General features: G+C 51.5%; 7 protein-coding genes across 7 annotated transcripts; 5 read left to right on the top strand and 2 right to left on the bottom strand.

The window, feature by feature from the left end:
* Positions 1-674: 674 nt before the first annotated feature.
* Positions 675-2,091, top strand: J4E85_010069 (uncharacterized protein; the record flags this gene model as incomplete). Its single annotated transcript, XM_051474284.1, has 3 exons — positions 675-1,491; positions 1,727-1,940; positions 2,034-2,091. The coding sequence occupies 3 exons, from the start codon at positions 675-677 to the stop codon at positions 2,089-2,091; spliced, it is 1,089 nt and encodes a 362-aa protein (XP_051321777.1).
* A 1,634-nt stretch (positions 2,092-3,725) lies between these two features.
* J4E85_010068 (uncharacterized protein) lies at positions 3,726-4,401 on the top strand (the record flags this gene model as incomplete). Its single annotated transcript, XM_051474283.1, has 3 exons — positions 3,726-3,843; positions 3,926-4,119; positions 4,171-4,401. The coding sequence occupies 3 exons, from the start codon at positions 3,726-3,728 to the stop codon at positions 4,399-4,401; spliced, it is 543 nt and encodes a 180-aa protein (XP_051321776.1).
* A 142-nt stretch (positions 4,402-4,543) lies between these two features.
* Positions 4,544-6,047, bottom strand: J4E85_010067 (uncharacterized protein; the record flags this gene model as incomplete). Its single annotated transcript, XM_051474282.1, has 3 exons — positions 4,544-5,245; positions 5,320-5,384; positions 5,990-6,047. The coding sequence occupies 3 exons, from the start codon at positions 6,045-6,047 to the stop codon at positions 4,544-4,546; spliced, it is 825 nt and encodes a 274-aa protein (XP_051321775.1).
* A 2,014-nt stretch (positions 6,048-8,061) lies between these two features.
* On the bottom strand, positions 8,062-8,320 carry J4E85_010066 (uncharacterized protein; the record flags this gene model as incomplete). The annotated part of the gene is made up of 2 exons (XM_051474281.1): positions 8,062-8,073; positions 8,099-8,320. 2 exons carry the CDS (start codon positions 8,318-8,320, stop codon positions 8,062-8,064), a joined length of 234 nt encoding a protein of 77 aa, XP_051321774.1.
* A 524-nt stretch (positions 8,321-8,844) lies between these two features.
* Positions 8,845-9,387, top strand: J4E85_010065 (uncharacterized protein; the record flags this gene model as incomplete). The annotated part of the gene is made up of 1 exon (XM_051474280.1): positions 8,845-9,387. The coding sequence occupies one exon, from the start codon at positions 8,845-8,847 to the stop codon at positions 9,385-9,387; it is 543 nt and encodes a 180-aa protein (XP_051321773.1).
* A 1,924-nt stretch (positions 9,388-11,311) lies between these two features.
* Positions 11,312-12,470, top strand: J4E85_010064 (uncharacterized protein; the record flags this gene model as incomplete). The annotated part of the gene is made up of 2 exons (XM_051474279.1): positions 11,312-11,677; positions 11,727-12,470. The coding sequence occupies 2 exons, from the start codon at positions 11,312-11,314 to the stop codon at positions 12,468-12,470; spliced, it is 1,110 nt and encodes a 369-aa protein (XP_051321772.1).
* Positions 12,471-13,711: 1,241 nt separating this feature from the next.
* J4E85_010063 (uncharacterized protein) lies at positions 13,712-14,170 on the top strand (the record flags this gene model as incomplete). The annotated part of the gene is made up of 1 exon (XM_051474278.1): positions 13,712-14,170. The coding sequence occupies one exon, from the start codon at positions 13,712-13,714 to the stop codon at positions 14,168-14,170; it is 459 nt and encodes a 152-aa protein (XP_051321771.1).
* Positions 14,171-14,224: the final 54 nt, after the last annotated feature.

Below are 14,224 nucleotides of genomic sequence, written 5' to 3'. Positions count from 1 at the left end.
CGGAAAGAGCTCACCACTGGCGTTCGTCGCAATTACTTCTCTCCCAGCCTCCTTGACTAGCGACGCGTCCCTTGATTCGCGTTCATCATGACTTTGAGACAGCGCTTAAGGAATATCGATGAGAAAGTACGTCTTCGTGGAGACGATGCGAAGCATGAGCAAACAGATGCATGGAGCAACCGCGATTTAATCCCTCTCCCGCCAGAGCGCAGGACATGGGGCTGGTTCAATTTCTTCGGGTTTTGGGCGATTTCATCGCTGAACCTTGCGAATTGGCAAACACCAAGTACCTTCTTGAGTAAGCTACACCACCTGACTCTTGTTGCTCTCGATTGCTGATATCACCGAAGCTATGGGTTTATCTGTCTCACAATCTATTCTTATCATCGTTGTGAGCTGCCTTTTGATCGCTTTCTTCTCCACACTCATTGCTTGGGTTGGATTGAAGTGGCATATTGGCTTCACGGTGCAAAATAGATATAGTTGGGGAATGCGCGGAAGCTTTATACCTTTGTCGCAAAGAATCTTGCTCAACTTCATTTGGAACGCCGTTCAATGTAAGTTGGAGTACTATGAAGATGAGCCTGGTACTATGATGCTAACCTGAACCAGGTTGGAATGGCGGCCGTCTAGTCGCTGTATGTTTGACCGCGATCTGGCCTTCGTATGCACGCATGCCGAATACTTTCAGCCCTAACTTCCCTGCTACCACTGATCAGTTCGTGGGATTTGTTGTTTTCTGGTTCATATCGACACCTTTCTTGTGGCTGCGACCGGAGAAGTTCAAGATACCGTTCCTCATAGTCTGCCTCTGGTGCGGCATCGGAATGTTGGCATGGATGATCTGGGCAGTGACAACTGCTAAAGGTGTAGGCCCTCTATGGGATGCTGGCGAAAACATTCCCTCGGGTTCTGCTTGGGGTACCTCGTGGCTCATCATGGCTGGCATCAATCAGACCCTTGGTGGCATTGCTGCGGGCATCACAAATGGCAGCGACTTCTCCCGCTATTCACGTGGAAGAACGCCCTACATGGTCGGCACTATCACTAGCTGTGTGATCACCAGCGTCATCGTCTCCCTGGTTGGTCTTGTTACAACTGCGTCGGGACAAAAGTTGTATGGGGAGATCTATTGGAACCCACCGGATCTACTCATGCGCATGATGGACAACGGTAACGGCTCATCGAAGGCACGCGCGGGGGTATTCTTCCTGGCTGCAGGTTTCGCATTTACCGCAATGTTCGAGAACATTTGCGGAAACGCTGTCTCTGGTGGTATCGATCTTGCTGGCCTTTTTCCACGTTACATCAACATACGACGTGGTGCCATCATTACGTTTGTGGCGGCATGGGTCGTTCAACCCTGGCAGCTCATCAACCGTGCCACTACATTTATCGCCGTACTGTCTTCCTTCTCGGTCTTTCTAGCACCAATCATCGGCATAATGGCATGCGACTACTTCCTCTTGCGAAAGAGAAGGATCCGCTTGAGTCATTTATATCGAACTGAAAACTCGTCGTATTGGTTCACCAAAGGTTTCAATTGGCGGGCGATACCCTCATGGCTATGTGGATGGATCCCGACGATTGGGGGTCTTATAGTGACAGTAAGAGGAGATGTCGATCCACCACGGGCTTTGGTACAGCTCTACAATATGGCTTTCTTCATAGGTGAGTAGATTGTCTCACGACAATGGAAATTGAAGGGCCACTGACACCTTGATAGGATTCTTCATCAGCGCTTTCGTCTTCTACGTCCTCAACAAGATCTTGCCGGTTCTAGACATGGACCAGATCGATCCTATCGATCTATATGGTACCTTCACAGAAGCGGAGGCAAAGCGAGCTGGTGTAGTTCCGCTAGACGACAGCCCTATTCTGAGAGGGGTATCTGGGGGAAGATCGACCGAGCATGTTGTCATTCATGCAGAGAAGGATGTGTGAGTGGGGTAAACACATAGATTAGAACCATGTAGAATTCGTCACATGGAGGCTTGCAAGGTAGGCTCGGCCAATCATTTGACGTTTCACAGCCTAGCCACGCCGCAATACTGCATAAACATCGCCCAAAGAGCTATCGAGGACTTATAGGCTTTGGCTAGATGGCGGGGCTGAGCACAAGAGGGATGCACCACAAGAAGTACCTGTTACCTTGGAATCTGTCGCGCATGTTCTTCGTTTCGTTGCTTCGCTCTCACCTACGCTACCAGCTCGGTACATCTACACTATTAATCCTGGTCTGAGCTCTAACACCACAGATCGCAATGGCTCATCGCCGACATGATAGCGCAATGTCCCAAACGGACATACCGCTAATACCTCATGCAGGCGATGGCGACGCTGCATCTGCTCTGCAATCACTGACAGCTAATTCTGGACACAACACTAACTTGCGAACACTTGCAAAATCCCATTGGCTCACTCCGACAAACATGTTGGCTTCTTATTTCTTCGGCATTGCTCTCGCAGTAGGACATCATCGATATTACACAATGCTGGATGGAGATGTGATAGGCTCGACAGAGCGACAGCAGTGGTCATTACGGTATGTACCAAGACATACGCCCACTTTCATGACTGACCCTTGTAAGGTTCGGTAACGCTTTCGCTATCAGCATCGCTTTAAGCCTCAAGATCGCCGTCGGCATCGCATACACGCAGTATGTATGGATGCGTCTCCGGAAGCGATCGATAAGCTTGAGATCTATCGACGACTCTTTCGATATTTCGAGAAACTTGTCCGCTTTCTTCAACCTTGAAGTCATCCGGAAGCTACACTTAGGGCTCATAGTTGCACTCATACTATGGTAACCGATAGATGCACAGTTGAATGAGTGTCACTGACGGTTTCTAGGTGTCTACCGTTACCAACATTGTTCGCTCCCCCAACATTATCAGTCGAGACGAGAACAACGCAATCACACTCTATAGAACAAGCGCTAAGCGCGGATATGAACAACCTCAGCATGTCAGACGCGTTCGTTCTTAGGAATTCGGCGTACCTTCCCTGGATCTCGGGTCCTTCAGCTCGGCTCGGACGAATCGTCAACGCAGTCGCATCTTCCGGTAGCCGTCTTCCATTCGAAACGCCTCATTCTCACCTAAACACATCGTACGAGACAGAAGCCTTTCTACCGGTACTGAATTGCACCGCAGCAAATAACACCGTGCACGACGATATATTGCGATTTGCCAACGAGACTAGAGTCGCCGCGGTGAATAACTTGACTACTGACAGTCTGAAATGGACGAACTCTAAGATCCCTTCATACGGAGAGATTGGTTACCTCGGACTCTCATATCCAAGGACCCTGGAGAAAACTCCATTAGGTCTGAACTGGAACAATACTGAGCAAACCACCAACGAGTTTGCTTTTGCTATTCAGAAAAGACCAACTGATGTACCGTATCAATCTGATACGGAGTATTTGTCGTGCGAAGTGTGGAACGCTACTGTCTCATACACCGTCAAAACCCGCAATAGTGTAGTCGGTATCGAGAACATTCATTGGGAGTTACTCAACAAGTACGATCCGAAGGATGCGTGGGTCAATAGCTCTCTCTCGCCAGGTCAGGGCTCTCCTGCCTATTCTGGATATACCATAGGCCTAGCAAGCTATTTGCTTGGGTATGTCGCCTGGCACAGGGATAGGACGCGAATGTCACTGGATTCGACTGGCCGGCTTGACGCGACATCTCTTTCGACGGGGGCGCAGTTTTACAACATGACTCGCGACATGAACCAGGCAATCCAAATTGTCAACACTCTCCAAAACCCATCCAGCGTCCGGGATATCTCATTCCGAGAGGACGTCGAAGCGTTTGCGCTGAATGTGTCTTTGAGTATGATCAACGATGCTTCGCTTTGGTAAGCTACAATCTTATGATGTGTTCGAAGGCTAACGCTGGAAATAAAGTACTAAAGTCCCTGTCAATGTCACCACGTCCACCTCCGCGGTCGTCTACGCCTATAACCCGCAGAACCTCCTGCTCTCATACGGATTGGCCATCCTTGCTAGTACCATCTCCATTGCCTTTGGACTGTTTGCGATGTGGAAGAACGGTGCATGCTACGATAATCGAATGTCTACTTTTGGCACGGCGATGCAAGGCTTTGATGTAAGTGTCATTGGAAAAGACATACCCGATCAGTAGCTCACAGCAAGCCAGGTCAAGGAGGTGTTCGAAGATTCCAAAACACGGGCGGCACAACCGCTGAGAGGTCAAGCTGCGAAGACAAAGCTGATGTTCGATGCGGAAGAAGGTTTTGTACTCGGCCACCGCAAACGGCCCAGCGGAGGCTCAAGTATCGGCACGCCTATAACAGAAGAAGGTTTCGTACTCGGCCACCGCAAGCGGCCCAGCGAAGGCTCAAATATCGGCACGCCTATAAGAGAATGAGGCCTTGGCAGCCGGCATGCAACGTGCACATACGGCGGTTACACGGTTCCGATGCATTTGAGATAATTATATAATTGTCGTTTCGCCCAGGAAGCTTCGCTGATCAGCATGGAGAGTATCAACTAGACTAGATTTCATACATCTAATTAATATCCGAAGCCTTCACAACTGTACCAAACATATCATCAATCTCCGTCAGCGCAACCTTTTTAACCTGCGCAGCCGGGATATCCTTCATATCGCGCTGACCAACACCGTCTTCCACAACAAGAGCCTCGTATCCCAAAGTAGTCGCTTCGCGAGCGGTACTCGACACACACCCATGTACCATGTACCCCGTAAGAACAAGTTTCCTAAGTCCAGTCTTCTTGACGACGTCTGCTAGATCTGTCTCCGAGAAAGATCCAGCGTGTTTCTTCCACACGACAGGCTCGCCGTTGATAGCTTCGATGCCGTCCATCTCCTTGGTGAGCTTGCCGTTAGGCTTGAAGATAGCCGCTTCGTCATCGCCCGTGTTGTGCAGGACGTGGACGATGTGGCCGTTTTGCTTTCGGTATTTTTCGAGGAGGCTGGAGATGGCGACGTTGACTTCTTTGTAGTCTTGAGCGGCTAGATTGCCATGAATGTATTCATCTTGGGCGTCGATGATGACGAGAACAGAGTCTTTGACCGATGCTGTTGAGTTGGGGACTCCGATGACCGAGCGAAGAGAGGGAGTTGACATCTCGGAAGGCTGGTTTTGGGTGATTGGGAAGTTGAGGAGTAGATGGTGTATATAGAAATGATCAATCGTCAGGCAGTTGATTGAAGCGTCGAGGGTGATGGATGTGTTGGTTGTCCATTTCTGTAAACCCGTCGACCTTTATATCGTCGACCGATAACCCCTGCGAGATCCTCCAACTTTCGTCCGTCACATACCGAGACCAAAATTCTGATCTGATATCGTAAGCCAGCGTTATGTTTCCTTAATTGTTCGGACCGTGCTGTTTGGTGAGCTAGCAAAGAAATAATGTTACCCCATACGGTTAGCCGGATTTCTGTGGACTGATCACTAACCAGAGCCTCTTACTAAGGCGGACACGTCTCGTGCGAACATCACTTCCTGTCCCTCACTCAACACCTGTCACATCGTATAGTGTGCGATTCAGCCCCTCTAGTCCAGCAACGCTCAGTCTCCCCCCTACAGCTTTCGCACGCTTTTGGCTCCCGATTAGGAAAAGATCCGTAGTCTGAAGAAGGGAGGACTTGAAAGGTTGGTACGGATACAGAGGCGCGCTCAAAGAGCTGGAACGTACTTGTAGGATGCGCATATCTACGGGCAAACTGTGGATCGGGGAAAGGAGGAGGCATTAGATCTTCGCGGCGGAGAGGGGTGGAGGGAGGGATGACAGAGAAGGCAACTGTGGCACGTGTTAGATTGGGGCGCTGGTTGTAGCTATGGGTCTGTACTTGCAGGAGGAAGAGAATGATGTTGATATTGAGATCGGATCGCTCTTTGTGCCGGTGCTGTCATGCGCCTTTTGATGTGCACGTGTAGTACTCTCCGCGTCGTCTCTAGCCTGGAAAGAGCTCGCGTCAAGCCGCTTACAAGCCGTCTTCTTGTATGAGGTGAGCTCTAGATCTTCGGCCTTTCTCTTTGCTGCCATGATGAATATCGAGTGGAAACCTAGTCTAGTAGGTGTTAGTAAGGCAGCATGTGTAACGGTTGAGAATGAACAAACCGCGCGACTAGGCCTCGAGGCTTAGTATGAGCGTAGTGCAGCTGCTTAGTAGCTTCTTTGGTCTGACTATGCCTAATAGCACTGTGGCAGAGAGAGCCTGTTGATGTAGGCGGCATAAATCGTTGCTTGATGGGAGCATCTAGATATCCCCCAAGTCGGCGCTCGGTTAATAGCTAGGGACGTGCAGTCTCGCAATCGGCAGAACGGTGAATTTATAACTAGTCAATGAAAAGCATTCTTGGGGAGAGTTTACTTGTGCTAAGATTGCTATATATGCGCTATGAAGATTAGATTGAACTGTGTACTTTGGCTTATCGCGTTCTTCTATGCATTGTCTCTTGCCTGCCTTTCATTGCGCTCCTTAGTTACTGTGGTCTGGCAACCGCTACAAACTCTCCATCTACACCATGACGTTTTGCACCTTACGCACTGGTGCCACTCGGGCGCGTGGACATCGCAAACCATAGCCCCGCCACAACCAATCTGCCGTAGCGTCTCTCCATGGTCGGTCTCATTGCAGTTGTCAACATGACAACGGTGTTGTACACTGCTAGCGCATTTTCCATCCTTTCCACCTCGGCATACAGGCCCCTGTTTCACCTCTTCTTGGGAGTAGTATTCGATGCTGTCGCATGTGTCGCATTGTCTCAGGCCAGCTGCGTGGCGCTCGCACACTCCAATGCCTGGAGAGGTAGAAGTATAAAGTTAGTATACGTCTCACATGCGCTCGGTATAGCGAGCACTTACCGAAAATGAGCAAAACCGCTATATGATCACGACAGTCCTGGACTCGGCACCGCCTACTATTGTACTCCATATCATTGGGCAGCCTGATTACCCGCTCGTTTGCGTTGCGGTAGCTGGTTTGCCACGGCCTGAAGCTTATCTTCCTCTTCTTGTTCGGTGGTAGAGCAGGTGACGTTTTCTCTGATATCTCAAAGCTTATCTTCCTCTTCTTGCTCGATGATAGAGCAGGTCCCTCATACTATGGGCACCTGTCACATCGTACAGTCTGCGATTCAGCACCTCTAGTCCAGCAACGCTCAGCCTCCCCTCCACAGCTTTCGCACGTTTTTGGCTCGCTCCAGGTGTTGTTCATCTCGTCGGGCAGGGTATGTCGCGGAATGGTCAGACGCTTTACCTCGTCGGGCTTCTCAAGCTGCTGCGGTGAAGGCCAATGATGAGTAGACTCGTGGTGATGGAGTACGGATAGCCACCAAAGAAATCGGTGCTCTTTCGTCGTTGCAAAACCCGTAGTGTAGGGTCGTTGCTGGTTTCCCTTATAGCCCACTCCGCAGCGAGATCGTCCACTTTAAGGTGCGCGAATGAATATGTTCCCCTCTTCGTATACAAACAAGGGTTTTTGTCTGCGAACGTATCGTAATTCATACTCGTCAGGCTGAACTGTACAAGAGGAAACTGTCCCGCCATCTGCCCCCACGACCTGTTGGAGGTCGTGAGTCCGTCACAACCTGGGAAAATGAAGAGCACACGGATCGGGCGCCCTGCTAGCTCTTGGTGGTGTAGGATAGCCTGCTTGATCGGCTCGCGGTAATAAGAGGTTTGGCTTAGCTGACCGAAGACGGTTTCCATGGAGGAGTCGTGTCCCAAAAAATACGGTCGGTATATTGGCGATGCGATTTCCATTTCCCACACGTTATCAGGATGCGCGAGTCTGGTGTGGGGCGTAGCCAGACGATTGCAGACACGGTTCCAGGTGTTGTATAGCGCATCCACGTGAGCGTGCGCTTCCGTCTCTGCGTCCTGGCATGCGGAATCTTCCTTGGATCGGGGTCCGCTGGATCGCGAGCAAGACAGCACGATATCGAAGGTCTCTCTAATATCGTCGGTATTGTCGTGGACATGTACGTCTGTCCCAAATAGTGCTCTTGCGTCAGGGCAGCACGCATAACTGACGGCAGGGTTGATACCTAGGTAGTCATCGGTCTGTCTGAGCGGGTGAGAGAAGGTCGCACCTCGACTCCGTCCTCGTCGATCTGTATGAGTAGACCCTTTGAGCTGCTGAAATCTCTCCATTTAGGCTCCTTTATATTGGCGGTCCTCGTAGCCGACCAACGTCTCGTCAATCTCGTGAAGAGGACGTTCGGTATCAGGCCTTCCGGCTCGTGCTCGAGAACAGCCATGATTGTGCGAAGCTTTGTGACTACGAATGCCTTTCTTTGAACGAGTATATCCATGTCGTCGGATGTCGCTCGAGCCAGTATGTCGACATTGGGCGCTGAACTGGACACGGATTTGGACGCTGAGGGGGACGCGGAGGTGGACGCGGAGGTGGGCGCGGGGGCAGCGATGATGGTACAGTATTCATCCTGATTGGCCTTGCTCCATGGTCCCACTTCAGTCGTCTCAGCCGTACGGCGCCAGAGTAATTTGGCTTTTTGTGGCGAACATCCGATCCATGGCTGGGTGATGGCGTTCGGGTCTTCCTTCTATGAAACGGTACGATGGTAGGTAGGTGTACTCAGCATACGCACTGCATCGGGTGCACTCGACCATATTTCTTTTCCACTCGGACCGATCGCAAAGGCGAGTCCAGATGCCGGCTTCTTAGTAGCGTTGCATCGCGCGAGATCTAGCTCTTCAAACTGCACCTACGTCATCGATCCGGTAGTGCCGAGCATCAACTATATCCAACTGAAATCCATCACCATGCTTGGTATCCTTACCTCCCTCAATACCAGAGAACAAGCTTTCAGACACCATGGCACCAGGCGATAATCTACCCGATTTTCTCACGAACACCAAGCTCGACCCCAGCTTCGACAAAGACATTCTCGACACACATCTAATCTACGATTACGATGCGCAAGACAACGATGGCAACCCCGAAAAATGGCGGTACGAACTATGGTGTTTCTCTTCGGAACGTGTCGTATATGCCATCCACGGTGGTCCAATGGCTGGCCGCATCAACTACCAGCGCGCAACATACCAATGTATCCGCCCCGGCGAACTATGGCAGATCAACTGGCTCGAAGAGACAGGCAGCATCGTTTCTGCAGTCTACGACATCAAGGAGAAGAAGATGACGACGTTGATCGCCTTCTCGGAGGGCCACTGGAAGAGGGCGAAAGAGGCGCTGGGCGACAAGAGGAAGAAGGAGGATCTGGAGAGATGGAGGGGGCTGGCTGGTGTAGGAAACCAAACGTCGAGGTTCATGCTGAGCGAGCAGGCCCATGTTGTGGAGGTGTTCAAGGGCAAGGGTGAATTGGTGCCGATCAAAGAGAGCGATCCCCTGTTTTGAGTGTGTATAAACGATGGACATCAACTAATGAAGCCGTGACCATGTATTATTCATCTCGCATGGCATGTCCATTCTTGACTATGACAAAGATGTTAGATGAGACCATGATGTTAGTACCATTGCATGGCATGAGATGAGGTTTTCAAGGGATTGCAACCTGTCGGAACCACAATGCCGGTAATGAAGTCAAAGCAACGTACCTTGCATTGCAGACTGGCAGTGCGACCATCCACGCGATGCTGTGTAGCAAGCCAGTGCCACAATGTAACCGAAGCGGTGAGCCATCCTGCCACAGTTCGGCGACCTGTTCGGCGTTCTGGCATACCGTTACATGTTGTCGCAGACATCCATTACGACGCCATTCGGGTTCTCGTGCGCATGCGATACGCGTTTGTCCTCCAGACTTGGTATCTTTGTGTGTATGTCTCAAGGGCTTATGACATGTGGAAACCGTCGCCCAGGACTACTCTCCATATTCCTCTGGCACTCCTCGCTTGAGCACACAAGATACATTACACCGAGAGAGCGGGAGGCGGAGGACCGATGTGGGATTGCCTCAATATCGCTTGGTTCCAATAAGTCAACAAAACAGTCGGATTCCGTTAGGGTCAGAAGATGCGCTCGGAGCAGTAGTAGCAAGTCTCGCTTGTGCTCCGGTGGGTGCCGGGGCATTACCGACCCGGTGGTCCTTTGTTCCTATGGGATACTCAATGCTTGTGATGATCTTGGTCTTTTGGCAGGTTTCTTTAGTACGACGAAGGCTATAATGTGCTGCGGTCAGAATGTAAAGGCATTGCTGACGTCGCCCTTCAGTACTTGTCGTCATCTTTCCGAACTCTTACGCCGCTTTTGCTCGCATTCTATAGGAACATCGTGTAGTCACTTGCGACCACGTGCGGTGCTGCGGGTGTCGCTGTACTGAAGAAGTAATGGATTGGTTTTCTCCTTCCGTACAGCCGGGCGAAGGCGCTGCACATGTCTGATAACGGTGTGGGGTAATGCCCGTCAGCAGCCAGGTCCCAGCGCAACGCTTCCTCGTATGCCCAGCGGGCTTCACGGCATTCCTTCAGCGCTGGGTCCTCTGGCCCTGCGTAAGATATGGGCAAGGTTTGTACCGGACGTTTCAGTCGCTTCTCGAAGACACTGAAGATTCAGGGATGGTGGAAGCGGCGCACGCCGTGGCTGTTAGCGGCATGTTGTGAGTGGTGTGTGGCTTGGTTGGACAAAGAACAGACCGCATGTTCGGAGTCCGATGCCTGCTAAGCGCCCGCAGTCTGCTGCTGTAAGGACGGTGAGACTCGTCATGCGCCATTGGACTGGTCTTGCGCTAAGGCCAGATGTGTAGGGAGATTGAGCAAACGAAAAGACTCCATGGCAATCTCCACTCACGCCATGTTAGATGAAGGCGTGCCGACAGTTCCAGAGCATAACAGATCATGGGGACCGCCAAGGGCGTGCAACCAACCGTGCTTTGATGCTGCAAATGAGGGAAAAGTTAAAGGGCAGAGTTAATTTTCCGATGCATTGCTCCGGCCCTTGCCAGGTGAGTATGGAGTGTCAGTCTGGCACTACCGTATTAAGCTAGCGTAAACCCTATCCATGCCACCTAACTTCTGGCCCCCCAGTACGCCATGTTCGTTCCACAACAGACACCTGGTGTCGGTATGACAGGGCGCGGCGGGCGCGACGCTACTCGCCATGGACTCTTATGGTGCTTCATCAGCTGCTGCCAGCCTAGCAGCTATGTCCAGCCCGCCGTCCCTCATTCCTCGTGCGTGTGCCTCCATATTCCTTTTGCTGCCTCGCGACCCCAGGCTGAATCACCACCCCGTTTCATTTCGACTTGCTTTTTACTCCTCGGTCTGGAACAAGTCGCCTTCAAATATTCGCCAGTCTGAACTTTCATACCATACAAACCCCAACCATGGACCGCCCAACACTCACATCACAGGAGCATCTGGAGCTCTTGCGAAGCTCTGCGTTTGAATCCGAACACGCCTGGCTCTACGACACTTCCTATCTGCAACATGAGGCAGCAGCGATGGCGTTGGAGCAAGAGATTGAGCAATCGCATGCCAGTATATCGCCAGACGACAACTCAGACGAGCAAGTGCGCATCATCAAGACGCAGATCAACATCCACAGGGAGCGGCAGCGGGCGCTAAGGCCGCATCTTGAAAGCGGGAGCGACCAGATCGACGAAGATGGGAACGAGTGCGTCTTTGTACCAGCACCGAACCAATGGGGCGCGAATGGAGACCTGGACGAGGAGAGCGAGAGCCTGTCTGCAGTGAGTAGCAATCTCCGTTTACTGCTGGGTCGTGACTGACATGCCTCAGATCCACAACCTCCTCACATGGCAAACTTCATACTCGCCTGTCTCACATGCCCCGCGCGACGAACTCCCCTCCCCAAGCACACCGTACCACTCGCTGCTCGACCCCCACCAGCCTACAACCACGTACAATCTTCACCGCACGCGAGAGTGGACGGGGTCTTCAGGCTTCAGGAAATACATCTACAGCGCACGCGACTACTCGGATAAATACGCTCTATACATGCTTGAAGCCACCCACCGCGACGACAGCCAAGTCAACGCTGCAGATCTCTTCCGTGTCGCCGAATACCCACAACCATGCATAAACATCCTTCTCTCTGGCATCGACAAGAAGCGCGCCATGACCAAAGATGCAGCCTACAAGTCGCGGGGCATACATCTGCGCGGGCCATTCTCACAACCGATCAAGGAATACCCAGACAGGCAACAGAAGATACCATGGTCACCGCGACGATTTAAATATGGCGGACGTCGCTTCGTGTGGAAGCAAGGAGATCCTAACGACGATGCCATGCCGGAGACTTTGTACGAATATCAGCAAGACTGGGTAAAGCCAGGAAGCAGGACGGGCAAGCGATGCGACGATGCAAAGCTGATCAAACTTGTCTGGGGAGAAAAGAGGAGGAAGGGTAAAGTGGACAGTTACACGATCCATTTCAAGGGCGGCATGGATCAAGTCTTTAGGGAGATCTTGCTGGCCAGTCAGATGGCCAGGCAGGTATGTCTTTTCACCGCGATGGATTGAAGTCGCTATCTTTCGTCGGACAAGATTGAAACTGTACTTGTATATAGCCACACAGCGCGAGGCGTTCAAAGGGGCCGTGGAACACGGGACGGATACCATGGAACAGCATTTTGCAGTCAGTTCCCAGCGGAGCTTTCTGCTATTACAGTTTACAAGATCTTGGGAGTGGGCAGCAGGCTTCTCTACTACCTTGGACATAATTCAGGCCCAAGGGCAACACTAATCAAACTCAAATATTAGTCCTTCCATAGGGCAGCAACGCAGCCTTCCACCAGCTTCTCACTTGACAAATGCTCACTTGAAAGAAATTGCAAATAACTGATTGAACTGCGTGACATCTGTATGCAATTCATCTGACTCATCAGAATGCCCACGTTGAAGCGAAGAGAGGGAACATCCGTAGGAGCGTTACATTGTGTAAGCTGCATATGCATGCTACGCTGTAGATTAGATGATAGCCTTGCTAACATACGCCCCTTACAGTATGTTGGCGCTGGTCGCATTGGCGGACTCTGCGATAATTGCATTGAGTACTTTTTGGGAATACAAAATTATGCACCATCGGCTGTGGCTGAAGTTGGTCGCAGGTGGTAATGAGCATGTTGTTTTTGGTGGCGTGGCTCTACGCGCGAAATCCAATGCACATGACCAACATGAACACCACCATGATAGGTAGGCTCAGATCTCTCGGAGGAATGCGATTCAGGAAGGCGCTCTCATCATGCTCAGGTGGAACAACGCTCCCCCCTACCATGTCGCCTGAGCCAGCATGTAAATGCAGGCGCTGTACACCGGTGTAGGTAAATATCACGATGACTTCATCGCCAGTCATTCGTGCATGCTGTCCAAACCCATCATCGATCGCATCTCTCTCCACGCACTCATATCGCATTATTGGTCACAGCGTACCCACCTGTGATATTCGTTACTGATATCTTTCCTGGATCAAGGGCATCAATTCGACGTTGAAAGCTGCCAAACCCAAAATCTTACCTGCGTCTTCGGCTGACGCCCACCGCTTCGCAACAGAACCGACAACCTGTTAGCACACCCTGTTGCATACGCCACTTTGCGGGTATATCAAATCACAACTCGGAGCGTGCGTTACTGCATACAACCCGACCGATCAGCACGTAACAGGGCCCACGTACATCGCTTACAGCTTACAGCGAGGGCCAGCAACACCAACATACCCGCTTCACCGTCTCGGAAGGACCCTCGCGGAGGAAGACCCACCAGTCATGTTTGCAGATCGCAACATGGAGCTGCGAATGTCAACATACCTCTTCTGCTGCGCGTTGATCTCGCCCCCTCCTCCCTCAGACCTCCTATCAAATTACTTCACCAAGTCGCCCAAGATCACAGAGCACGGCCCTGAGTGGTCACGCTCGCGGCTGCCTTTTCTAGCCAAGACATTCTCTGGCAAAGACGGCTGCGAGGAGTACTTCAAGCTGATGACTGATGTGCTGGACATGGTCTTGCCGGATGATGCGTTCCCGCGAGACAGCGGGTTCATTGTGGATGCAGGTGCTGGGATGGTGAGTGTCGTTGGCAAAGGAAGGTTTACGAGCAAGAAGACGGGCAAGGGATGGGATGAGCAGTTCATCTATCGGTTCAGTGGGTTTGATCATGAGGGGAAGATAGGGCATTGGGAGATTTGGGCGGATCCTTTGAGTGCTTGGGAGGCTGTTGGGGAGTGAGCCTTCTCATGTCATCGTTGGAACTCGTGGACATTGACAGACCGATTGATCATT

The sequence above is a fragment of the Alternaria conjuncta genome (assembly GCF_024043145.1).
Source record: "Alternaria conjuncta strain BMP 0040 chromosome Unknown scaffold_21, whole genome shotgun sequence".
Classification (NCBI taxonomy): Eukaryota; Fungi; Ascomycota; class Dothideomycetes; order Pleosporales; family Pleosporaceae; genus Alternaria; species Alternaria conjuncta.
The sequence above is the reverse complement of the archived record's forward strand: the minus strand, read 5'-3'. Positions and strand labels throughout refer to the sequence as shown.